Source organism: Vulpes lagopus, chromosome 21 (genome assembly GCF_018345385.1).
Source record: "Vulpes lagopus strain Blue_001 chromosome 21, ASM1834538v1, whole genome shotgun sequence".
NCBI classification, from domain to species: Eukaryota; Metazoa; Chordata; class Mammalia; order Carnivora; family Canidae; genus Vulpes; species Vulpes lagopus.
This window is the reverse complement of record NC_054844.1, coordinates 25,570,319-25,598,231: the sequence shown is the minus strand read 5'-3', so window position 1 is coordinate 25,598,231 and position 27,913 is coordinate 25,570,319. Positions and strand designations below refer to the sequence as shown.

Below are 27,913 nucleotides of genomic sequence, written 5' to 3'. Positions count from 1 at the left end.
GACTTGGCTATGTACATGTTCCTCTCTTCCAACAAAATACATTCTTTTTAAGTAGGCTTGCCTTTGCATCTGACACACAGGGAGTCTGAACCAAATGACTGATGAATGAGCAAGAATAGGTGTTTAATAAACATTGGGTGAATGCAAGATGAATGACTGCTTGGTTTTAACTTGGCCCTCTTGCTTCTCAGCAAGACTTTTATTCATGTCTTTCCCTACAACCTGGCATGTACTCCATCGTCAACTTCAAGCTTGTGCTCCCCTCTTCCTATCATGTTTAGGAGGTGTTCTCAGAGCCTTTTTAATGGAGTATAAGTGAGACTACCTTGCATGAACTCCCTTATGGCTTCTCTTCTCCAAAGCATAGTTATATATTGCCTCTGACATCTTCCCTTTCTTTCTTCCTGCCAGTCTTCGGGGAACTAAGTTTAACTACTTCTAAGAGTTCATTATTCCACATAACCTTTGGGACCTTGATTTCCTGCTTCCCTGAGACTTACAATTATCACCTCTATCCTTACCATTCTCAATGTCTTCATCCTAATGAACTTTCTTCCATTCCTCTCTCCAACATCCGCTCCAAGGCTTTGTGTCCACCTCTATACTCACCCCTCATTCCTCTCTGTCTCTAAAGATCCGTTTTTCATAGCCAGTTCCCACCTCCTCCGCCTTCCCTTGTGCCATATTCTCTTCTCCCTCTATACTGACTTCCCTCTGTGTCTTGTCTTGTCCTTCACAATTTAGTTTTTCATCATATTCTGCCAGAGGTAGCTTACTTAATCTTACAAGTGTTGGTCACTTATTCTTAATGGTCCCTCAAGGTAAAACTATCTTATACTTCTTTTGATTCTCTCAAGAGTCGTGAGCATATAATTAAAGACATATTTAGTATTAACTCTTGTTGAGTAGATTTGACATCCAAAGCACTGAAACCAGCCCAAATTAATCAAAATTCCAGAGATGTGTTCAAAATAACTCTTTTTACTTTAACTCATGAGGTGACCCTTTATTGACCACATTTGTTTCAACTGAAAGTTGAAGTCAAGATTGGCATCAACTTGGGGATTTTAATACTACAGTATCCGACTAACAGTGTGTGTGGAGGCGGGGTATGGGACCCTAGGGAGGGAAAGGCAGGGCAAGGGATCCAGCTTGATAGTAACAGTGATACTTTAAGAAACTCATGGTGTTGGCCAAATTTTCCTGGCATGACAAGGGGAAAATGTCCAAAAACGCTCTAGTCCTCACAGAATTATAGAATCCTAAACTTAGCCAGAAACCACACTGGGAATATGAATTGCCTGAATTCACATGACAGATGCTACATATGTCAAAGGTACAATAAACCTCACCCCTTGTCATCTAAATAGAGAAGTTCTTCTATTTACATTAATTTCCTTTAATTATCAAGTACATACACAATCAAGTATTAAGATGTAATAAACGTTATTATCTGTTTATATATAAAAGTAGAGACCTTATGTACCCATCACACAGTATCAACTGTTATTACTTCAAGGTAGGAGGGAACGTTTTGCCAGTTATTTTTACTTAAAGTGTCATGCTTTTCCTTTAATTTTCTTAGTTCTGTTGGTTTGCATTGGTCTACCAGTTGTCTCCTCTCTCTCCCCAACCTTCATTTTGCTTCATTCTTCTTTCCTGAGCTCTGTTGTCCTAAATCCAAAATCAACAAACAGGCAGTGATTTGCCACAATTATACTTCCTTATGTTGTAACACAGAGCTCACTTTGAATGTAACATTCCCTAATCAGAAGGGTGAGTAGCTAAATTAAAATGGGTAAAAGAAAATCAGTTCAGTTTCATATGGACAACAAATGTTAAGAAATATACTGGTGTTATAACATACACATCCCCCCCCCCACACACACACACACATACTATCCACTGAAGTCAATACACTTATTTCTAAAATTAGTTTTAAAGACTGCTGTCCAGTTTTTTATTTCACGATTACATTTTTCAAAATTTCGTATCAAGAAAGAAAAAGGAAGGTGCAGCCTACTAAAGCTCTTTTAATTAAATGTTATCTCCAGCTACCAAAAGAAATATCTCATGCAAGGGGCTCCTGCATCCTAGTCAACATTACATCTCTAGCACTCCATGCAGACATTTATTGCCTGTACTCTACCAGACACGGCAGCAGGAGGAGATGGAAAAAAAACTCAAAAGCCACGAACATCACAGTCACAGTTCACTGGGGTCCAACAACACTAGAAGGAATCTCATATGCTATTGTCCAAAGAATCAAAGAATGTGATTATCAACTATGTTGGCAATCAAGCCACCAGGCTGGAGTACTCCACTTCTCAGTCCTCTCAGCAAGTGTGATGGAATTAAGGTGGTGAGGCTTTATCCTTGTGCTGTAAATAATTATCTCAGGGCAACATCACTGCCATTTGGAGATACTGGAGCATCCCTTCTGGTTGGCTGGCACTCCTATGTACTTTCACACCTCTGATTCAATCAATCTATTTTTCCCTCCAAAAATTTTTTTTGATACATTAGGATTTCTTTTATTTCTTCATGAACTTCTGAAATTTCTAAAAAAGTAAATATAATACCAGGGCAACAAGGACAATCTTTTCATGAAGCCTCCATTTATTCCAAAATCTCATATCTGCTCAAAAACAAAACCAAAGGGAGAAATCTCTATACTTACACCTAAAAAGCCCAATCATGACCCTCTCCTAGAAAAGATGTCGTTTAGGGGCATCTAGGTGGCTCAGTCAGCCAAGCATCTGCCTTCAGCTTGGGCTTTGATCCTGGGGTCCTGGGACTGAGCCCCACGTCATGCTCCCTGCTCAGTGGGGAGTCTGCTTCTCCCTCTGTCCGCCCCCCATCCCCTGCTAGTGTTCTCTCTAGCTTGCACTCATTCTCTCAAGTAAATAAATAAAATCTTAAAAAAAAAAAAAAAAGATGAAAGTTTATGCAATGCTGCCAGAAAGTCCATCAAGGACCAAAGCTCAGAATAAGCCTGAATATATTCTGTACTTTCCAATTCAAGATTGCAGATGTGGTCACACTCAGGCTTTAGCTTTTACTTCTGGGTTTTAATGTTCTCAGTGCATGTTTTCCAGAAACAGAAAGCATCTTCTTAACAAAACAGCCAACTAGAACAAAAACAAGTGCTCTGGGGTGAGAAGGATCACCCCACCTTCTAGGCCACCTTCTAGGACACACTACTCCCAAAATGGAACTGCCTCTCAAATGTCTCCAAGAGCAGCAGATGCCAAGTGCTTCATCTGCTGGTCTCGTTAGAAATATCTTGAGGGAGCGTCCCTGGAGGTATTTGGGCATCTGGTGCCAAAATACCAATGACCAAGATCCAGTGGCCACCCCATTATATCCTTATCTGTGCATCCGTGGCCAGAGCAGAGTGAGTTAGATAGATGTCTTTAGTGTCTCCTGAAAGGTTCTTTTAGACACCTTACCTGAGGAGGGGAAGACAGGTTCTGGCCCTTCCTCACTTTATTTTTATGCACATCACTATGTTCCCTGAAGCTTCTGCAATGGCAAGAAGCATACATGTTGAGACTACATCATCCTGGTCACAGGTAGACTTCATAGCCCTCTGAGTTACACAAGGATGAAGAACAGAAGAGCCTTAGAAGCTAAGACCCCACTCCTATTTGAGGAGCTTGCAACACTCATACACTCATCCATTATTCATTCATTTATGCAGTGTTTACTGAAAGCCAGCTATGTGACAGGATGCAGACAAAGCAAGAGAATCTTCTACTTTGAGAAGGGTAACACGAGAGCAAGGAAAAATGCTGTCCTTATTTTTCTTGCCACTTATCCTTTCTTCATTCAGTTTTATGAAGGAACAGACAAAATCTCTTTCCATTCAGTCCTAACAAACACCAGCAGCCAGGGATTTCATTAAAAGTACATCTTTCACTTATCACACTGCACTAGCTTCACCCACAATTTCTGCTCCCTCGATCCATTTGTTGTCCTCTGTCTATGGACACTATTCATGGGAGTTTACCAGAAGCCTGGTACCAGAAGGGGAAAGCAGCTTTCACTTCAGCTAGGATGTCTCAGTGAGATACTGCATAACTCAGATAATTGTGACCATGTACAGAATACAACCTTAAGGTGTACCTTGTTTGCCAAGGCTTGAAAAAATATTACCTGGGGGCACACATGAAAAGAGAAGCTGGTCAGAGAGCAGTGGGGTGGGGTGCTGGGGGGTTGGTTTGAGGATGGTGGGACTGGAATGGGTCCTGTGGCTAAGAGTCAGGGACCTAGGAGAATAGCCAGCAGCCCTGGAGAGAACATGCCCCCCCGACCTGAACTCTTTAAATTATGAGTGTTTTTATTTTTATGAAGCTTGTTCTAAAAACTTTTTTAAAAAATACACTTGCGGGCGATCCCTGGGTGGCTCAGCAGTTTGGTGCCTGCCTTAGGCCCAGGGCGTGATCCTGGAGTCCCAGGATAGAGTCCCACGTCAGGCTTACTACATGGAGCCTGCTTCTCCCTCTGCCTGTGTCTCTGCCTCTCTCTCTCTCTCTCTCTCTCTGTCTCTAATGAATAAATAAAATCTTTAAAACATAAAAATAAAAAGATACACTTGCAACTAATATTACCAGTTTTTTTAAGTGTAGGAAGAAGGCAGAAATGCATTATATGGTGATTTGTCAGGTCAGAAGCCAGTGAAGCACACTTCACTTTACTTGTCAAGTGGACTTACATCGTCACATTTGTACTCACTTTGTCGAAAACTATTTTTTTGTGATTTCTGCTGATTTTGAGAAATGCCTCAGATTAAAACCTCCAAATAATCAGACACTTGTGAGGTTTCATGACCCGGTCAAGGTCGTGATCCTCAACTTCATCTACCGGGAAAAGCACTGTATGAATGTTCTAGGCAACTCACTGAGTTAGACCTAAAGTAAACAGAAACTGCTTGCTTGGCTCAAACAATTCAACATATTTTTCTATTTGCTCTCTTAAACTTGGAGCTTGATAAAGCATGTAATTCCCCATCATTAATATCTGTATTAACATGATAACATTTCACAATGAAAACAAAGAATTCCACCTCAGTAATTGAACAAATATGAGATATTTAATAGATTTTTTTTTACCACAGGAAATGAACTTAAGTCTTAAGTTTGCTCGTGTTTAGAAGGCTAACAGTTATAGCTACCTTATTAAAACAAACTGATTCTTTTAGATTTAATATTCCTTCACTAGTAACAAACTACTAGTGTGACTTTTTTTTTTCTCTTCCAGCTTCTGATCCTATGAAACAATAAAATGGGCAGCAGAAATTAGTCAGGAAGGATTAAGTGGCATCCTACAGGAAACCAGGGGCTCTCCCTGGCCCAGGCAAAATAATAATTAGAACTGCAACATGGACTCCCAAATTGGCTATCATTAAACATAGATTAAACAAAATCTTAATTATGCAACTAGTAATATGTCTTTCTAAAATACTGTGGAAGCTTCTCCACAGTCTGAAAAACACCTGTACTCTTGTCAAAAAAGTGAACTATGTATGAGTAATGTGTAACTGGAGCCAACATTCTCTTTCCCTCTTTGCAAAGGGATCCCATGGTTTTCTATCCACTCTCTACCATCTACTCTTCAGTATTACCTTTTTGACTCCTCATTCACCAGGCTCACTGACAAGCGCTCATAAAACCGCTCACGGGACTTACAATTCTGTGTGGCACAACTATCATCCCCATTTTACAGATGAGGAAACTAAGACAAACAGCTTAAAATTTTTCCCTTGAATCATACAAGCTTCTAAGAGCCAGCACCAAAAATCAAAAGTTAGGTCAGCTATCTCCAGCACCTGCATTTGTTAATGCCAAGATACAATCTGACCAATCTTATCACACTACGAACATTCTTACTTTTGGTTGTGAAAAAACCAAAGACACACACATACACATACATTTGTGTGTGAAAGACACACACAAATTTGATCATTTTTACCATTTTTAAGTCTATTGTTCAGTGGCATGACTTACAAAACAATCACTTTTTCTATCTTCTCCTTTGAATGTTTTTAGTGGTATTCTTTAGATTTTATTTGTTCAACACATATTAAACCCATGGTATTTACCATTGTGTTCAGGCAAAAGGAAGATCTGCCATACCATCCATTTTTGAGAAGGATGCCTAGAAAGAGGCCCCATTGTTCAATGAATAAGAACATTTAAAGCCCAATTCTACAATTTAACTTGCACACTAGAACTGGAATGATCACCACGAACCACTAGATGGCACTTCATATCAAATATGCTGTACACCTCCACTGCTTTTGGAAGCATCTATTCACTGTACTTCCTATTTGAATTGTTATTGGGTCCTTTTACAGTAAACTTCCCAATGGTACTGAGAAAGCATATTACATGCATGGTTCTTTCCCTTACAAGATTATTTGCTTTTGGATCACAGCAGGTCATCCGAGCAAAATTTTAAAGCTAGTCCACTTTTATAGGCACAAACAGGTGATGTGCTGGAACCCATGAAATGTATACCACCAGCACTTTAAAAAAAATTTTCCTTCACAAGAATTGGGATCCACTGAGGGATAAAAATCAAGGCAAACCTGCTGCCCTGTACTTTTTTTCCCTTGAGCTAATCAGCTATTCTATGCTCTAAATTTTGGAACAAGCAACCAAAGATTCAAAGCATGGGATTTATAACATGCAGGCATCTACCATTTGACTCTGAAGCCATTCGATGACTGTTTCTGCTGTTGAATCTGGGATCTGGCATCTCAAACCTTCCTTCTCCTCTGTGTCCATCATCTCTAACAACCCACGCAGGTCTTCTACAAGGTGCAGAGCTCGCAGGCTTCCCATGAATGGGGAGGTGGGAGACTGGCAATCAAAAATCCCATTGGAATATTCCAGGGCCTTAGAACCTAGGTTTAAAAAAAATAGAAATCACAGAGAGCACAACAGGATTTATATTAGATAATATACCAAAGTTGAGGGTGGCAAGTTCAGTCACCATTCCCAGGTATTCATTTGGGAATACTCAAAACAAGCAACAAGGAAAAGAAAATATTTCAATCATAGAAATCTCTCCAAGTCATAGTTATTTGGAGCAAAAATAAAAGCCATATAATTGATGGTAAGTATCAATTGTCAAATAGCTAACAGACCAATTGTGTAGTACGACAAGAATATAATGAAGGAGCTTTGGTGAAGGATGTGCTGGCCTCATGGAAATAAGGGCTAAGAAGGGAACAGGTCAGTTTGGACAGAACCAAGTATTCTCAAAAATAAACATTTAGGTAGCATAAAGTCTCAAAATTCCCTGCAAAGAAGTTTCAGGTTGAGGTGGAAATTTGTTCAGCATAAGGGTAACAGGACCAACTCCCAGTTAATTTACCAGAATTTAATCTCTGAAGAAGTTCGATGAATTATATGTATACATGTATATAAACATTCTCTCCCTTTATTTTGTTTGCCGTCTAGCACCAAATGTTCTTGCTAATATTAACTTTAAAAAACAGTTTTACAGCCATTTTTCCCCTACTACTTACAAGGGAAAGCATTCTACAACTTAAATCCACATAACTAATCTATAGCCCATTCGGATAGCACTCATGTATACCTCTTCATCATTTTGATTTTTATTTTCTGGTCATATATACATACTATTGGTTATACATACTGACTTTATATTTAGGTGCCAATAATTATGATATCGAGGCTACCACCTCATTATTCTGAGGGTCTTATAACTGGAAGAAAACTGCAAGCCAATGTGTAAATTGGTTGGCCATACAGCTTGATCAATTCCAATGATCGGGAGAGGAATTTCCTTCCAGTTAGTCCATTCCACTGACCTTCCTTGAAACTAGACCAAAATATTTGGACCAAAATCTGCAAAACCATAATAATGATAACCATTAATATGCTATGCCCAATGCTAAATGCTTCACATAATGCTCTGAATCAATCCCCTCAGGAACCATGTAAGGCTGAGAGGACAATCCAGAAAAATATAAATTGAGGAGGCTATGTAAGGGAAAGGGTGGAACAGAAGAACATTAAAAACAAAACAGCCTATAATGTCCTATTCCAGAAATTTTAAGCATTAGGATCACCTGATAATACTATTAAAAACAGATGTGGGGACCCCTGAGAGGCTCAGTGGTTGAGCGTCTGCCTTCTGCTCAGGGCCTGATCCCGGAGTCCCGGGATAGAGACCCTCAATGGGTTCCCTGCATGGAGCCTGCTTTTCCTCCTTCTGCCTGCGTCTCTGCCTCTCTCTGTGTCTCTCATGAGTAAATAAATAAAATCTTTAAAAACAAAAACAAAAACAGATGTGTCCACAGTCACCTTCCATTCCATTAAGTCTCCATCACAGAACAAGGTGAAGGAGAGGGGACAGATGAGTATTTAGAAAAACTCCTCAAATATTTCCAGTCATATCTCCCTCCTACCTTAAGTGGAGAACTACTGATATTAATAGGAGAACATAAACCCGGGTCCAACCTACAAAGCTACCAACCGACTCAGCGTGAGGTGGGACCCAGGAAATCTTGGTTTTCTGAATAACTCTAATGTTGGTCCTGACTTCCAGGGCTAAAGAACAAATACACTCATCTAGCAGAGTCTATAAAATGTAAATCCTCAACTACTGTCCAGAAATACTTCTCTTGACTAGAGTTTCATCAAGAATTTAAGGTTATAACATCTAATAAAAGCCTAGATCTGGCTTTAGTTATATTTTCCAAAACTGCAACACAGTAAGTCCAATCTGTTTTCCATATAATAGTCCTAAGACTGTGTGAAAGTATCTATCATGCCCTGAGCAAGAATATACTTTTCCAGGTTAAGCTTAACCAGTTCCTTCCTCACCAGATGTGGCTGTTAAACTCTCTGCCTTCATGTTCACCTCCTCTAGGTAAGTTTTGCCAATAACTTCTTCAAAACTGATATTCCAAGAACTAAATACAGTATGCAAGATGTCTAATCTATGAAGGAGGTCAAATTAAAATCTGGTCTCGAGGTATAAAGCGTAACAAAGGAGGCCAAACTATGACGTGCCATATCCCTCAACAGAAGAACCTCTGACAAAGAAAACACCTGTGGCTTCTTTGAACCACTAAGACAGAGTAATGGCCAAATTTATGACCAGAAGAGATAAGCAACAGGGACCAAGAGAGCTAGAATTGAGGAACAGTAGAGGACAAGGGCATCTTGACCCTGACCATCCGGTGGATGACAACCTCACCCACTAGCCCATTCAGTCCTTTCTTCATTATGGGTTTCCAAATACATAAAGGTACTTCTCCTGTGACAAAACACAGAATATAACATGAGACCTTAGGAGAACTTAGGCAGCCACTGACCTTGGGAAACCAAAAGGACCTGGAAAGTTCACCTATGGGTCAGTCCCTTTGGTCATGAGGAGAAAAAAGGAGGTCATGGTCTATACTATCTCTTTGCTCCACTTCCATAACAGAGAATTGCTCAAGATTCTTAACAAGGGAGTAATACGACCAAATCTGTGTTTTAGAAAGGAAATCCTGGTGGTCTAGAGAATGATGGACTAGAGTGGGAAAGCAAGACTGTCAAGAACACCAAGGGAGAGGGTTACTGGAACAAAGCGAGGCAGAGGTTAAGGACAGATTTTAGAGGGGATAAGAGGGAATGGTAGAATTTAAAGGGACGTAAAAGTGATAGAACTTGATTAAGCAGGACTATGAGGGACAAAGGTCTAGAGTGACTTAAATTTCTATTTAAGAAACTGCGTGGATGGAAGGTTATGAAATTAGACAAGACTAGTAGGAGAGGCTTCTGAGTAAAGAAAATGAGCTCAAAGCTTTATGTGATGACATGGATGTGCATATAGGCTATTTCAAAGGAGATATATTTGATTGGCAATTAGGGACCAAAAGCTTAGCAGAGAATTGAGAGGGTAAACAGAGGTAAGAGTGGTTGGTGGGAACATGAATGTTGAATTCAAGGGAACAAATCAGAACATCTGTGGCTACTGGGTACAGCAGTATCCCTCAAAGTGTGGCCCGCAAACTAGCTGCACCTAAATCACATGAGATGCAATTTTTTTATCCTTGAATCAGAACCCTAGGGTGGAAATGGAATTCGACATTTTAAAATAAAGCTTGAGAGTAATACTGGTATAAAATGGAGAAGAAGTGGGATCCCTCAGTGGCTGAGTGGTTTGGCGCCTGCCTTCGGCCCCAGGCGTGATCCTGGAGTCCTGGGATTGAGTCCCGCATCAGGCTTCCTGCATGGAGTCTGCTTCTCCCTCTGGCCCCCGTCTCTCATGAATGAATGAATGAATAAATAAATAAGTATATATATATATATATATATATTTTTTTTTTTTAATGAAGAGGGACCAAGATGAAACCATGGGGGATCTAGAAGCAGCCAACAAATGAAAATAAGAAAGTGGAAGGGTAACTCTTTTATGAAGAGTTGGAATGAAAAAGCTAAGAACACAGAGTAAATATCATGGTTCCATCTTTCAGAGGACACACATTACCTGCTATAATTCCATCCATCTGCTCCAACGCCGCAGCCAACATGTCACTTGCATCACTCATCATTTTGTTGTCAAGGGTAAATTCCAACCTAGATCTGAAAAAACAATGATGTTACCATTATATCATTTAAATCGCACGTGCTTCCTGACAAGTGTGATAACTTTAAATTACAACCCCACCTAGATGTCAGATATGGAAAGAGACTTTCTGAAGTAGTAGAGCTAAATTAGGAATGCTCAGTAGATGAGATTTTTTTCTTCCTGCACCCACCCAATTTCTCTTCTTTCAAGTTTGCTTTTAGTTTTTTTTCTGTATAAAAATTTACCATAAGACTTGTCTAAGAAAAGAGTTTACTAGCATATACACTAAACACATACACACACAACCAGTGGTATTTCATAATATAACAGCTACCATGTACAATTGCCTACAGTGGTCTCCATACATTTACATAAATATTCATAATCCCTAATCATGACAACAACCCAATAAAGTGAATAAATTTGTCTTCATTACATAGATGATGTCAAAGATGTTTGTTGGTTTTTACATGGAAACCCAGCAAATAAATAGCAAATATCAGGTTTTAACCTATGTCTGTTTGACTTCTACTATAATACACATTAAATTTGTTTATCTGATCTTATCTGAAAAATAGGTTTATGCTGAAATTATGACATAACCTACTCATTCTTTTACTTATCAAAAAATGTATTGAAATTATTCTTCATATTTAATTATGAACAAGAAAAAGTCAAGACTATTAATTAAGGCGCTTCAAGTACCAGACTAAGCACCCCTGTAAATTCTTCCCAAAAAGGAGAATAAGGCCCTAGATACTTTGCAGATAGTGTGGTGTAGCAAATATCTGGGAAATTAAGGGTATGCTGTTTAAAAGAAAACTTTGCCCACTGTTTCCAAGCAGCCAGGTCTCACCACTTTACTTTTATAAATATATTTACAGTTCTGATAAACAGCTTATTGGATCAGTTCTCTACTCTAAATTCATTCTAATGAAATGCCATATAATACTTTGATTTTGTAGTTTTTAGAGATTTTGTCTAAGATTTCCCAGAACTTAATTTCAGAAGTTGTAAAACATCACAACCATTTTAGTGGAAAAACTACAGAACAAAAATACTCAAGGCAAGTGTTTACAGTCACTGAGAAATTAGGGAGTTAATAAAAAAGGTTATGAACTTAGGTATTCTCAAGTATTTACCTGCACAGTCCAGAGAGGTGTGCAGAGAAAATTTAATAGTCACATTTCAAGATGAAAACTCAAAACTCAGTGACAACTGAGAACATAAAGGCTTAAGCCAAAGGCCATGCAGTCCCTGAATTTCATATAATTAAGTGGCTTGCATTCCCTTTCATTTCAAAAGTAGCACTTCAAAGAGCTCTAGATATGATGATAAATATATAAATAACACAAGAGATACAAACCAGGCTCAGCTATAAAGATGGCTAATAAAACAAAATAATGCTCATATTAGAAAAATTCTCACCTCATTAAATTAGAAAAATATTCATCTTTGGTAGCAATTGTATTTGTGTACAGCAGAAACACTTTTTCATGATAGGTAGTTATGTATTTCTTCTCTGTTAGCCTTTCAAATGCTATGACATAGAAGCATGAGAACCTAGACCATGGTTTTCAAAGTGGTGAAGAACCAGTTGTTTTTTAATTTCCAATTCTTCATTTAATAAATTAGAATATTAGACACAGCAGCACCATGGCGATCGGCAAGAACAAGCGCCTTACAAAAGGCGGCAAAAAGGGAGCCAAGAGGAAAGTGGTTGATCCATTTTCTAAGAAAGATTGGTATGATGTGAAAGCACCAGCTATGTTCAATATAAGAAATATTGGAAAAACACTAGTCACAAGAACTCAAGGAACCAAAATTGCATCTGATGGTCTCAAGGGTCGCGTTTTTGAAGTTAGCCTTGCTGATCTGCAGAATGATGAAGTTGCATTTAGGAAATTCAAGCTAATCACTGAGGATGTGCAGGGCAAAAACTGCCTAATTTCCATGGCATGGATCTTACCGGTGACAAAATGTGCTCCATGGTCAAAAAATGGCAGACCATGACTGAAGCTCATGTTGATGTAAAGACTACCGATGGTTATTTGCTTCGTCTATTTTGTGTTGGTTTTACTAAAAAACACAATAATCAGATTCGGAAGACCTCTTACACTCAGCACCAACAGGTCCGCCAAATCCGGAAAAAGATGATGGAAATCATGACCCGAGAGGTGCAAACAAATGACTTGAAATAAGTGGTCAATAAATTGATTCCAGACAGCATCGGAAAAGATATAGAAAAAGCTTGGCAGTCTATTTATCCACTCCATGATGTTTTTGTTAGAAAAGTAAAAATGCTGAAGAAGCCCAAGTTTGAATTGGAAAAACTCATGGAGCTTCATGGTGAAGGTAGTAGTTCTGGAAAAGCTACGGGGGATGAGACCGGTGCTAAAGTTGAACAAGCTGATGGATATGAACCACCAGTCCAAGAATCTGTTTAAAATTCAGACATTTAATGGTGACAAATAAAAACATATTTGTGATGTTTAAAATAAATAAATAATAAATTAGAATATTAAATTGCAATAAGTGTTTATAAATGTTTATCTCAATCTCTATACTTATCACGTAGCAGCCTGCATGTAACAGAAAGGGGAAGACAGACAGCAAAACAGTCAATAAAATTGTATTTAAAATCACAAAAGTGGTAGGTGCTAAGGAAGAAAAATGAACAGGAAGAGAGGGCCAAAAGTTTGGAAGGGTTTGCAAATTCAATAGGGTAGTCTGATTCATGTTTATACATCTTTTTAACCGTGGGCACTCCCTAACCTATTGTATGGAGAGTAGCAAGGATCATGAAATATCAAAATTTTATTGGCTTAAAGAGGAGAGGCGGTACGTTTCTTACCTTATACACAAAAATGTTTTTTAATACTAATTCATGGTAGACTGTGGTAAGTTAAGAATATACAATGTAATCCACCAAAATGACAAAAAGATCAGTAAAAAAATCAGTTAGGTTAATGAAATGGAATACTAATAAAATCCTCGATCCAAAAGAGGGCAATAATGGAGCAATGGACAGGTGGTAGAAACAGAAATCAAATGGCAAGATGGTACATTTAAATTCAATCTTACAAATAATTACATTAAAAACAAACAGAATAAACACCATTAAAAGCCAGAGATTGTCAGACTAGCTTAAAAAAAAAAAAAAAAAGACCTAACTATACCCTGTTAATAGAGATATGCTTTAAACATAAAGAAAAAGGATGCAAAATGAAATACCATATAATATAGAAAGCCTAAGAAAGCAAGAGTGGCTATATTTGTAAGAAAAATGGTTTTCAATTGAGAAGTATTACTAGAAAGAAATATATTTTATGATGAGTCAGTTAATCAGGAAGTCATAAAAAATGTAAACATTTTGGCAACTAATAACAGAGCTTTCAAATATATAAGGCAAAGCCCAACACAATTAAAAGAGAATTACATAAATTAAGTCACTATATTTGATGTAATTTTTGATATGGTTAAATTTAAGCGTATGGTCCTGTCCTTTTTGTTTTGTCCCATCTATCATTTTCAATCCTCTTTTGGAATGGCAAAGGTAGGTACAAGGTAGGAAAAAAAAAACCCTTAATAACAGAAGATTTGAACAATATCATCAACCATCCTGACCCAATTTGATTTATATAAGAAAACATCCAAATACAGAATATATATTCTTTTCAAGTCCACGTGTTATATTCATCAGGATAGTCCATATATGCAAGGACAATATATTCCAAATGGACTTCAAAGGACTATGCAGAAAATAAGAACAGCAAATTGAAGTGGTAAAGTACTAATATTAAAATAAAATTTCCAGATTTATTAAAATTCTGACTTGCCGGTGGCTTGAGTTTATTTTAGAGGCAGTCTAATTTAATGAGCATCTGTGTTGATAAAACTATGTCAACTTTCATGGCTGGGTCAAAGTATTTTTAAAAATAGAAAGGCTAAATGGAAAGGCTTCAGAAAAATCCTATGCTCTAAAAAGAATTTCCTATATCTCCAAAAAAATTTCTGAGAGGAAGATTTCCCTGGATATCCTTACATACTTAATACAATATTATTCCAAATATAGTGGAACATTACTCCACAATAAAGAAGACTGTACTACTAACACATGCAACATTATGCTAAGCAAAAGAAACCAGACATAAACAACTATACTGATTCCTTCTATATGAATCCAGAACAGGTAATCTATAATGATAGAAAATAGTAAAACAGTTACTTGCAGGAAGTGGCAAATGATCCTGAGGGAATTCCTGTTCAATAAACGGACTAAATAGTTGGTTACACAAGTTTATACATGTGTCAAAACTCATCAAACCGTACACTTAAGAAGTATGCATTTCACTGTATGTAAATTTCATCTCAAATTTTAAAAACTAGGAATAAAGACTGTTATTAAAAATGAAATTGTAGTCTTCAAATGAGCTAAATAAATGGATTAATATAAGTAGGAAATGCATGGACTTATAATGAGGTCATAAAACAAGGATAATGAATAATCCAATTAGATACTTGAGGTCCAAAATAAAAGACTCATAATACCCAACTCCCTTTGCTCCAAGTCTTCGCTTACCCAGAAACCTGCTGGGCACAAGCGGGCACAAAACCATTTAGAAAATTAAACCTTCAACATCCAATAATTCTCATACAATAGCAAATTCATTTCTGAATTCTAAATAGCCAATAATATACTTCTTTGAATGACTGAGGGGAAAAAGTACCAGAAAATACAACTACCACAACAAAGGAGTGGGTTTTGGGTTTAAGGTCATAGCCCAAACTTAAAGCCCTATTTGTTGGGTAATTTAAACAGAGATCAGTTCTGTTTGCAGGAGTCCTCAGTCTAGTGGTTTCCTATTTCAATGACTCAATAAAAATAAGTTGAGAGAAGTCTTAGAAAAGCAATCTCCTGGGGATGACATTCATATATTATGTATTATAGTAGAGGACAAAAAAAGACGACCCAATAGAAGCATGTTTTGTGTATATTTCCAGCTTGGTCAGGACCCATTTAGAGCAGATTTGAATGGGATAAAATATTAAGGAAAGTTCTAGCAATGGGCGTGGTGGCTGAAGAGTTGGCCAAAAATCACGCTTTTTGCTGGGTTGCTAACTGATGCTTTAGGGCGGGCTAGCTGCCCAGTCTCTCTGTGAAAAAAGAAAAAAAAAAAAGACTAAGAAAATTATTAAGTTTGTTCTAAACTTGTGTAAAAAAAAGGACATTTGTCCTAGCTTTCTCAGCTTTCCTTAGCTAAAAATGTTTAGGTTTGAAAGAGAACTTCTAATTTCTTGCCCACAGACAGATACAACTCACTGAGATGAAGGCAGTTAGAAGAAGAAATCTCTTTACTGAGAGAATGTTTAAAAATATTCCACTAGGCTGGTAGAGTGCCATATTATTATGTGGCCATTATGAAAACAATGTATTTTCACATACATTACCCACAGATTTCTCATCAATTTTCCCTGCAAGATGCTCACTAGGGACATCAATCAATTATACAATGATTCCCAATATATGCAGCAATACAGTCTTAGCAAAGATAACATGTTTTTAAAAATGGAAAGACCAGAAGAGATAAGTTAGGACAATTAATTAGTGGTTCTCTTGGTATGGTTCCTGGACCAGCAGCACCATCACCTGGGAGCTAGTTAACATGCAAATCCTTGAGCCCCACCCAAAATCTACTGAATAAGAAACTCTAGGGGCAGGGCCCAGCAAGCTGAGTTTTTACAAGCTGTCCAGGTAATCATGGTGCACACTCAATCACTGTGCTAGAGCATAAGAGGCCATCTTTCCTTTTAGAACAAGCTCCACCCAAGATGAGGTTGGAACTGGCTACCAAGGTAAACACGGGTAGAATGCCTCTCCCCAGTCACTGCTTCTTTTGATCCAAAAATAACAGCTCTGAATAAGCAATTCAGGTTTCAACCCAAAAACTCTCTTCCCTTTAAACTTCAACTACTAAGTCCTTATGTCTGCAACATTTTTATGATTCTTATGCAATCCTCCTTAGTTTCTGGTTCTCTGTTATGTATCTGTCATCACATACTTTCTCTCCTCTCTACTATATTAGTTCAAATCCTTTTCACCTCCAATCTGCTCTAACATCCATAGAAAATTAATTCAGAATCACTTGAAAAGGCAACGTGGTAAGAACTGGAGGTCAAAGTCACGAGAACTGTTGAAAACAAGAGACTGGGGATGTTGGCAGCAGGCGTGATATCTACTGTTACAAAATACATACTAAAATTTGTCAAACTGTAAAGTATAATATTGATGATATAATTGAAAGTTTTAACACTATTTTTTTTAAAGATTTTATTTATTTATTCAGAGAGACACGGGGGGGGGGGGGCAGAGACATAGGCAAAGGGAAAAGCAGGCTCCATGCAGGGAGCCCAACATGGGACTTGATCCAGGGTCCCCAATCAAACCCCGGGCTGCAGGCGGTGCTAAACCGCCGCGCCACGGGGGCTGCCCAGTTTTAACACTATTTGATGATATTAGGGATTTATTTTAATTTTTAAATTTTAAGACTTATTTTGTAAGAGTTCTTAATATTTTAGAGATTATTAGCAAAACATTACCTGGTAAAATGATACATCTTGAATTTTCTTTAAAATAATAAAGGGGAAGGGGATAAGGGTAAAGATATAGATGAAACAAGAGTAACCATGATTTGATAATTGTTGAAGGTGGGTGATTAAGTACATGGGGTAACATTATACTATTCTTTGTATACTTTTATGTATTTGAGATTTTCCATAATAAAATATTTGTTTTTCATCCATATAGACAATAGGATTTTCAAGCACCCTTGAACATGATATATTGTCTTAAATATTTTATTTTTCTATCCTGACCTCAAGCACACCAAGGGCTCACCAAATATTTACAAAGCAAATAAGAAAATACTTATTTTAAGCACCTGCATAAACAAAAACACACTCTCAGAAAATGGAATGGCCTCTCACAGAGAATTTGTAAAACAGAGCATGAAAGAGGAAGTATTAATGACTGTACCTTAGCGAAAATTAATTCTCTTGCTCACTAAAATGAAGAGCCACAAAAGGTGATGGAGCAAAGTTGGTAAGTATTCAGAGAAATGAAACAGCAAGGAAAAACAGGACAAGATAAATGGAAACGAGTTTCTCAGCTCAATGCTATTAATATTAAGGAATGATGACTGCAAGGAAATTGATAAAAAATGCATAGGATAAGCCAAGATCCTTTACTTCTTCAATAAAGGAATGCTATTTGAAAAACTGATTATATTAAGTATCAATAAATCTGAAGATCTTGTGAGAAAGTGAAAGAATGTCCTATTTCTCCTTATCTACTATTATTAGCTATTATGACTACAAGACGAAGTTATGAATTTGTCCTCTGTCACTCAAGAAGTAAGATTGGAGCCCATAACTCATGTTGTTCCCAACAGGTATTTATCAAATAGCCAGTCAGCCCTGACTAGGATTACCAACCTTGACTCTTCTCATGAGCTTCTAACCCAAATTACGTACTACCTCCAAGGCACCCATACTTGCTCCTGTCATGCTGCACAACATACCTGAACATACACCTGCTCTCTTATCTCTGTGTGGTCATGAAAGCTGCTGCTTCCCTGCTTGGACCACCCTCATATCCCCTGGGACATTTACTTTCTTTTCTTTTTTTAAATAACTTTATTTTAATTCAATTAATTAACATATAGTATATATCATTAGTTTCAGAGGTAGAGTTCAGTGATTTAAGAGTTGCATATTAACACCCATGCTCATTCCATCACATGCCTTCCTTGACACATCACCCAGTTTCCCTTCCTCCTACCCAGTACACTTACTTTCAAGACTCAGCTGAGGCATTTTTGCTGCCAAGGCCTTGGTGCTCCTCTCAGAGCATCCTGGGCATGAGTCCATGAGCCCTAATTTTGTAATATGTCTCCTTAACTAAGCTGTGAGCTCCAGGAGAACAGAGACTACTTCTGATGCCTGCATTCTCAGTGTCTCATGTGGTAGACAGCATGTTTGCAACATGGTGCTGTGTTTTAGTGGCTCCTTGAACAGGCACACTTCTGTCAGAACAATTCTAGCTCCTAGATTCTTATATATATTGTTTAAATATAGAATATGTAAACATTTTCTCCTATGTGTTTCAGAGAATGTGACCTTCTGAGCTGCTTATGTCGAGAACCTGTCTCCTCACCCTGAATTTTAAGATAAATTTGGATAAAACTGATTGTTGCTATCACCTATAATCTTACAAAACGAATTTTCACACTCTTCAAAATGCAGATAAACCAAATCCTTTGTGATGGTGTTATTTATAAGAGTTTGCAAACTTAGGTCCCAAACTTAGGGGACTCATCTGTCTCCTAGGTCCCTTCCAGGTCTACCAACCTAGCTTTTAGCTTTGAGTAAGCAGTTCTAGGATATGACAGACTCAGACTCTCACCTACAGAGTGTGGGGTGGGTAATAGCTACTCAAAGCTCTAAGAGGGAGGGACGGACACATTGTCTAATACAAGTACCCTCCAAAGGAGTGTTTTATAAACTGTGGGCCATGACCCCTGTGATGAAATAAATTTAGCAGATTGCAATCAACATTTATTTGAACAAGATAGAAAACATCAGAGTGTCTCACAAGAAGAAAAGGTTAAGGATTGTTCTGTGAAACTTTTGATTCAGTTGTATTTATACACATCTGCATGCAATAAATACTGATTGAAGGCCAACCATGTGCCAGGCACTGGAAACAGAACAGTAAAAAAGACAAGCAAAAAAAGAAAAATACCTCAACCTTTAGGTAGCTGACATTCTGACATTCCTGTGGTTTCAGTGTGGTGGCAAGGGGGGCTGGCAGGGGGCAGGCATGCATATGTATAGTATCTTGATGTAAGGAAGTGTATCTTACACTGGTTCAAAACCGTTTGAGAAAGACTGCTCTAAAGTAGTGTGATTGGGATCCCTGGGTGGCGCAGCGGTTTAGAGCCTGCCTTTGGCCCAGGGCGCGATCCTGGAGACCCGGGATCGAATCCCACGTCGGGCTCCCGGTGCATGGAGCCTGCTTCTCCCTCTGCCTGTGTCTCTGCCCCTCTCTCTCTCTCTCTGTGACTATCATAAATAAATAAATAAATAAATTGATTGATTGATTGATTAATTAATCAATTAAAAAATAAATAAATAAATAAATAAATAAATAAAATAAAATAAAGTAGTGTGATTGGGCAGCCTGGGTGGCTCAGTGGTTTAGCACCTGCCTTCGAACCAGGGCCTGATTCTGGAGACCTGGGATTGAGTCCCACATCAGGCTCCCTGCATGGAGTCTGCTTCTCTCCCTCTGCCTGTGCGTCTGCCTCTCTCTTTCTGTGTCTCTCATGAATAAATAAAATCTTTAAAAATAAAAAATAAAAAAATATATATATATAAATAAATGTGATTTAAAATGTGGTCTGTGAGCTGGTTCACTGTTACTGGTCAACTAGGAGTTAAGTACTGAAATTATTTAGAAAATTTTATAGCAACTTGGCCTCATTATGATTATTTCATTAGGTGATAATTTTGCGGGCCCACCCAATTTTTTAAAATTGAATTTTGCAGAAAGAATCAATTCATGATGAATTGGAAATACAGGGAAAAAACCTGGTCCTTTACCAGAGAAGGTTGGATGGAGAAGCACTGCTCTGGAGAACACAATGAGCAGGTATCCTGGGAGTGTGAACACAGTAATTTGATTGGAAACTACAGCCGTGGATCACGGACACAGAGCACAGACAACACAAGGAGCAAGAGAACCCTAACAACTGGGGAGTATGGTTTGGGTTCTCTCTGCACACATGTCACATGATGAACATAATTAAATGGCAAGTGGAAAGCTGTTAGCCCTGAGGTTGACATAAGGTTAAATTCAGAAGTAAAACAAAAAACACTGTGGTTATAGAACAATAATATCAATGGCAGTCATATACTTGAACTTATGTCTGATTATGATGCATCATAGCAGCAAACACATAATTTCTGATTCACTGTTTTAATTATAGCAATAAAGGCGTACAGTTCATGCTAAAATTTCATAGTTTGTCGCTCATACAACATGGCTAAAAATATACCGTATTTAAAAATGGTAGACTCCTGCCAGCATACCACACTGATTGGAAAGAGTGGCAAAAATTGTGGGCTAGGGAACAGTTTTGTAAAGAAATAAGACTCCATAATAATTTTAAAAACTAAACCGTCTAGTGGATCATTTCTGTTGGTTTCTATTTCAATTAAGAGTTACACTGTTGGCTGTTTACTAAGTAGAATGTCAACTTTTTCATTAATAGCATATATGTTTCTGGCCATTATTAGCAGTACAGATATCCTCAGCTGTTGGAGAAAAAAATCACAACCAGAGTCCTGAAATGACACAGTTGAAAGTACAAAATATATTAACATTGTTATTCGCTATTAAAATCTTAAAAATATGGGCAGCCCCGGTGGCGCAGCGGTTTGGTGCCACCTGCAGCCTGGGGTGTGATCCTGGAGACCCGGAACCAAGTCCCACATCGGGCTCCCTGCATGGAGCCTGCTTCTCCCTCTGCCTGTGTCTCTGCCCCTCTCTCTCTCTGTGTGTGTCTATGAATAAATAAATAAAATCTTTTTAAAAAAATCTTAAGACATATGGAAATTTTGTACAATTAATGAATACTGAGCCAAGTATTAATAGGTAATACAATGCTTTGCAAACTACTTCTATTTCAGATCTAATGACCAGCACTAACTGTTGCAATGGGAGTTGTCTTAGGGGAAGGGTAAATGGAATCAGGAAAGCAAGACCAAAAATTATTTCCCAACCCAAGAGCTGGGAAACTACAGCCTGTAAGCCAACTCTGGCTCCCTACCTGTTTCTGTAAATCAAGTTTCATTAGAATCACATTCACTTATGTATCGTCTGTGCTGCTTTCACATTCAGCAGCAGATCTAAGTAGTTGTAACCCACAAAGCCTGAAGTATTTACTATCTGGCCCTTTGCAGAAAAAGTTTGCCAACCCCTGCCCCAACCAATCCCATAGCCTCCTGAAAGTCCACAGAACCCTCTCCTATTTGCTCATTCACTTGCTGACTGAACACTATTTAAGTACCTATATAATTATAGGTACAATTATAAGTGATGAGGATATAGTAGTAAGGAAAAAGAAAAAAAGAAAAAAAGTAAAAATTTATTAATAAACTTAAGAGTAATAGGTTTGTTTTTGTTTTAAGATTTTACTTATTTATTTGAGAGAGAGAGAGAGAGAGAGAGAGAACACAAGCAGGCAGAGGGGCTGAGGGAGAGAGAGAAACAGACTTATGGCTGAACAGGGAGCCCAATACAGGGCTCAATCCCAGGACCCCAGGATCATGGCCTGAGCTGAAGGCAGATGCTTAACCAACTGAGCCACCCAGGGGCCCTTCAAATAGTTTAAATAGGAAGAAGGATTAAGTTGACTTTAACTTACCACATGCACCAGGCACTGTTTTAAGTGCTCTTCATCTATTAATTTATTGCATCCTCTCAATAACCCCATTGACACAATATTTATCCCTATTTCATAAGTGATAAAACTGAGCCTGCCCAGAGCCCATGCTCTGAATTATACACTGTGATGGCTCTTTGTGAGGCAAGGGAATGGCAGGGAGTCACAATTTTAATATGATAATCAGGGAAGACCCCAATGATAAAGTGATACTGGTCATAGCTTGGTAAGAGGTGAGAGGAAAGTCGCATGGATATATAGGGAGAGCTCCCGTGTAGAAACAAACAACTAGTACAAAGGCCAAGAGGGAAAGCTGCAGTAGTCTGTATTGGGGGGAGGGGATGGGGAATTTCCACAGAATAAAATGCATAGGTCTTAACTGTACAATTTGATGAATTCTGATGAATGCACACACCTATGTAATACACCTCCAACAAGATATCAACACTTTTATCACCTTGCATATGTTTTGATGGAAAAGCTACTACAATTTGATACAGTGTTTGGGAAAAAGGACTCAAGGGCTGTGGCCTACTCCGTAGAAGGATGGAGTGGCCATTTAGAGGTGTCTATCCTGCCATTCCCAACCCCAAGGATGACAAGTATTTCCACTATTCACCAAAGGAAGAAAGCAACAACTACAAAATGATCACCCATGGAGAGTCCTCACTCATTGTCCTTTACACTAAAGCCTGATGAAACACCCAGATCTTGTACATGAAAGTTATATGTCACGGCAGATTATCCAAGCAAAATTCATGATCATGACATCAAACACTCCCACAGCATCTTTTTTTAAAGAAAAAATATCTCTATTACCAGCTACCATAGGAAACCACTGGTTATCTCTACTAGATGCTGTATTTGGCAGGTAGGCTCACTTAACTAGGTCCATGGAATGTTACTTCTACTTGACTGCACTTTTTTTTTTTTTTAAACAAGAGTCAGGAAAGCCCTGGATTTTTTTTTTAATTTTTTTATTTTTTTTTTAATTTTTTTTATTTATTTATGATAGTCACACACAGAGAGAGAGAGAGGCAGAGACACAGGCAGAGGGAGAAGCAGGCTCCATGCACCGGGAGCCCGACGTGGGATTCGATCCCCGGTCTCCAGGATCGCACCCTGGGCCAAAGGCAGGCTCTAAACCGCTGCGCCACCCAGGGATCCCTACTTGACTGCACTTTTTAAGAACTAAGGTGCCACTCAATAATTTCTACCAAGTTTAGCTCAGGACACACCTGCTCACGTAAAGATTTGATAAATAAATGAATAACCATTTATATCCAACAACACAGTATTACTCATGAGTCACCACCAAAAATGCTATAAAGCGTACTGCAAAAGGAAAGAATGGTACCTTAATCAACTTGTTTAGTTCTTTTGTGTCCTAGATCATCAATCTAGATTTTGTTCTCACTTTAATAAAAGTTCTGGCAACTCATACCTATCAAGAGAAAGAACTATACGTTGAATGGCTAGGGCAGGGCTACCAAATGACCAATGCAATCAGGATTTTTCATATTTTACTCTATCTGGTAGAGCTACTGTTTCAAAAATCACATGGATAAATGCATACATTCATTCACACACATATATGTTTAATCGAAGAATATTTATCACATTCCTGCCATGTGCCAGAAACTGTTCCAGGCACTGAGAAATTTTCATTCACATGAACACCCCCAATTTCTGCATTTGCTATCCAATAAAGTCCATCTCACAGACCTGGTTAAGTGAGCCCACTTGCCAGAGACATAGCCTTTTTCCCTAGCCAGGTACAGCATCTGTCTTATTTTCAAGTGGCAAGCTCAAAGTTGACATTCTATATGACTGGACAATATGGTGCTTGCTCGAGCTTAAACACAAGGCAAAAAAACAATATACTCAGTTTTTACATTTTTGCTATTTATACCATGTATACTGAATGTCTTTAAATCATTCTAATCTCAGGATGCTTCAAGTCCTACCTTCTATTAGAAAGTCATATAGTATCAGAATGTCTTTTTCCTTATGAAACTCCTGGCTTTGTTGTGATTCAGCCATAGCAAGTACTGCTAGAGAAAGTCAGGCTGGTTCTGCTTCCAATGCCTGGTATCTATTCTTGACTGGGCACTTATTGTTAACTTAGCAATCCTTGTACCCATCATCAGTTCCCTCCCTATCGCATTCTTCATGGCGGCTAGCTCTAAGAATCCCTACAAAATTCTCCCCTAATCTATACTTATTCCTGCCCATGCTTAATCTCAGTTAGATTACTTCATACCCTAACATACAGAGAATCCCAGGGAGCTTTCCTCTATCTGAGTGTATCCTTACTTGCTTGTTCCTGCCTTTTGTCATAAGAGAACTTGCCACCTTGGGGCACTTGGGTGGCTTGGTCACTTAGGCATCTGCCTCTGGCTCAGGTCATGATTTCAGGGTCCTGGGATCCAGCACCCTGTTGGCCTCCCTGCTCAGTGAGGAGCCTGTTTCTCCCTCTTTCTCTTCCCCTTCCCCTGCTTGTGTGCTCTCTGGCTCTCTCTCAAGTCAATACATAAAATCTTAAAAAAAAAAAGGGGGGGGGGGAGGGGAAGGGGAAGGGGAAGGAAGGGGAGAAAACTTGCCACCTTTATTGATCTCATCCCAGCTTTTTAAACAACTACTCCCTCCTTCTTTTCTATCTTCAGTGTCTTCCATTCACCTATTCCCTCCTGCTCAACTAATAAAATGTCAAATATCTTCCAGACCTAAAAATCCCAGACAAAACCAACAAGCAAAAAATACCCAGATCCTTCCCTTTACCCTTCATAAGTTACAGACCTAGCTCTGACTCTTCACAATTACATCCTTGAAATGAATGGTCCCCACATACTGCTTCACCCTCTCCACACTCCAGGATGCCTGCCATCTACTCATCTCATAATTTCAAAAAAATCCCACAGGCAAGCAAAATTAAACCAGTGGGACTACATCAGACCAAAAAGCTTCCACACAGCAAAGGAAATCATCAACAAAATGAAAGAGTAATACAGAATAGGAGAAGATATTCACAAGTCATATATCTAATAAGAGGTTAATATCTAAAATATATAGTCATACAGCTGAATAGCAAAAAAAATACATACACAAATAAAACATGATTTTAAAAATGGGCAGAAATTTTTCCAGAGAAGACATACAGATGGCCAACAGGTGCATGAAAAGAAACCCAACATTCCTGATCATCAGGGAAATGCAAATCAAAACTACAATGAGAGACCTTCCTACACCTGTCAGAATGGCTAGAGTCAAAAAGACAAGAAATAACAAATTCTGGTGAGAATGTGGAGAAAAAGGAACACTTATGCACCTTTGGTGTGAATGTAAATTAGTGCTGCCACTATGTAAAACAGAATGGAGGCTCCTCAAAAAATGAAATATAGAACTACCATATCATCCAGCAATCCCACTTCTGTATTTATCCAATGAAACTGAAAACATTAAGTCAAAAAGACACATGTGCCCCCATGTTCACTGCAGCATTATTTGCAATAGCCAAGACAGGGTAACTACCTGAGTGTCTATTAACAGATGCATGTATAAAGCAAGCACGATGTATATACACCTTGAGGAAATTATGCTAGGTGAAATAAGTCAGAGTAAAACAAATATCATATGACCTCACATATATGTGGAAATACCCCTCCCAAAAACCAAAAGCCAAAAAATAAAATGAAACCAAGCTCAAAGATACAGAGAACAGATTGGTGGTTGCCAGAGGCAAGGGATTGAGGGGCACATGAAATGGGTCAAGGTACAGATTTCCAGTTACGAAATAAGTCATGAAAATGTAATGGACAGGATGGTGACTATAGTTAATAATACTGTATTGCATACTGGAAAGTTGCTAAGAGATGATCATTTCACACAAGATATACAAATATTGAATTATTATGTTGTACATCTGAAGCTAATATAATGTTATGGTCAATTATACCTCAATAAAAGGAAAAAAAAGGTTGAAAAACAAATGGTTCTGAAAACAAAGATGGGGAAAACCACCTTTATCAGAGTATAAGAGAAATCCCATAGAATATGGGTGCACTGCAACTAAACTAAGGAGGAAAAAACCCAGCCCTGGTGGTCTAATAATACCGTATTAAATAAAAGAATTAAATAAATAAATTAATTAATTAATTAAATTTAAAAAATTAAATAAAAGAAATAAAAGAATCCTATTTCTGTCAAAGGTGACAGAAGTCCCATGTCCTCCCTTAATTTCTATTACACTGGTCAGGACACATGCCTGCAATCTTTTCACTGTAAAGCAGCAGCTCTGTCTCTACAGTTTAGAAAATGATTTGCAAAGATGTTGAGAAGTGCCTTGTGTATGGGCCTAGTCCATCTCAAGGATTCAATAAATAGTGCATATGTAACTATGATTTCTGCCCCTACCAGGTATCAGCTGAGAACCTCCTGTGTATGCCCCTTCTACTGACTTGATCTTTATAAAGAGATGAGTACCCTTCGTGGGTTCCATTAACATTTTCTCATGACAGGTCCACTTCATGAAAAATCTCCTACCCTACACATTATACTTGGAAACAATGGAGATAAGAGTATATAAAGGAAAGGAAGAATGAAAAGGATAGAGGAAGGAGGAAAATAGGGGGGAAAAAAAGGAGAACTGAAAGCAGAAAATAACTTTTATTATATGCTTGCCCAAATGTGACCACTGGAGCATTAGTGGCCAAGGACTCTGATGAGTGTCACCGTTCAGGAGCTTCCTCAGTTTTTAACTTCCTAGAAGCCTCAGTGTGTAGGCAAAAAAGCTAAAAGAGGTTAGGAAGTCTTCCTACAGTGACAAGAGGGAAACAGATTAGATGCCAGAGACAAATCTCTGCAGGGAATAGAAAGAGAAATGAAACCTCAGTGGCCACTTGAAATGTTTCAGATCTATGGAGTAAGGTCTGAGTAACAGCTATAACAAAGCTTGCAAAGAAGAAGGAGTAGTAATTTACCCAACGGAAGCAACTGGGGGTTCGTTTCATTGCCCTGTTCCCTAAAAAGAGAAGAGGTCAGAGGGAGATAAAACTACTCAGGGACAGTCCATAAGCCAAAGCGGAAAACTAGCCCATAGGGCCGATGTCAAGGGCAAAGGACTACTACCTGATACTACAGATCTCTAGGTAAAATATTTTAAAACATCCTCTTCCCTGGAGAAAATACTTTAGTCAATTGGGAAACTGGAATTCACGTGGTATCCCCTAGGCTTGTCTTCTTTGAAGAGGTCAAATGCCAAAACATCAGGTTACCAGGTGAATGCTGGAAAGTTTGAGCTGGAGCTTCTTGGGGAGTTTCTATTGTCCTCTGGAATTTCCTCGAATGGGAAGCCAGGCACCACACTCAGGAAGCATCCAACTGTAGCCATGAAGAGGTTCTGGTTGTTGGCACTGGACTGATCCAAATCTAGGACTGCCTTTCAAGCTCCATGGTTGCCTCTGGAGAGACAAGGTCCCAGGCCTTCCTTTGCCTGGGTATGACATCAGCTCAAGCTCCATGAAGAAAAAGAAACCAGTCAGAGACAAACTTCTAGAATAGAAATCAATGTATTAAGGCTAGCTGTGATGGTTCATATATTTATTGCCTCTTGGTTTAAACATGTGGTCCACGGCATGGGGGTAGGGTAGCAAGCGTCAGAAAAACCTATTTCAGACAAGCAACCCATCCCTTATGAGGATGGCAAAGAAAATGACTTTCATTCATTAGATCTTTCGTTAACACCAAGAGGTCAGGTGGAGGAAAGATGCATATGTTTTTTCCAATTCTACATGAGAATTCCCCAAGAGATG

General features: G+C 38.4%; 1 protein-coding gene and 1 pseudogene across 9 annotated transcripts in view; one reads left to right on the top strand and one right to left on the bottom strand.

Annotated features, from left to right (window-relative positions):
• The window catches only part of PPFIBP1 (PPFIA binding protein 1), a 167,287-nt gene that overhangs the window by 47,588 nt on the left and 91,786 nt on the right, over nt 1-27,913 (bottom strand). For all 9 annotated transcript variants that reach the window (XM_041736506.1, XM_041736509.1, XM_041736508.1 and 6 more), the window contains 2 exons: nt 10,516-10,610; nt 6,705-6,910 (listed from right to left, as the gene is read on the bottom strand). In XM_041736506.1, the coding sequence (XP_041592440.1) occupies nt 6,705-6,910; nt 10,516-10,579 (270 nt within the window). In that variant the 5' untranslated portion in view covers nt 10,580-10,610. The remainder of the gene's footprint in view (nt 1-6,704; nt 6,911-10,515; nt 10,611-27,913) is intronic.
• LOC121480175 lies at nt 11,707-13,061 on the top strand (annotated as a pseudogene).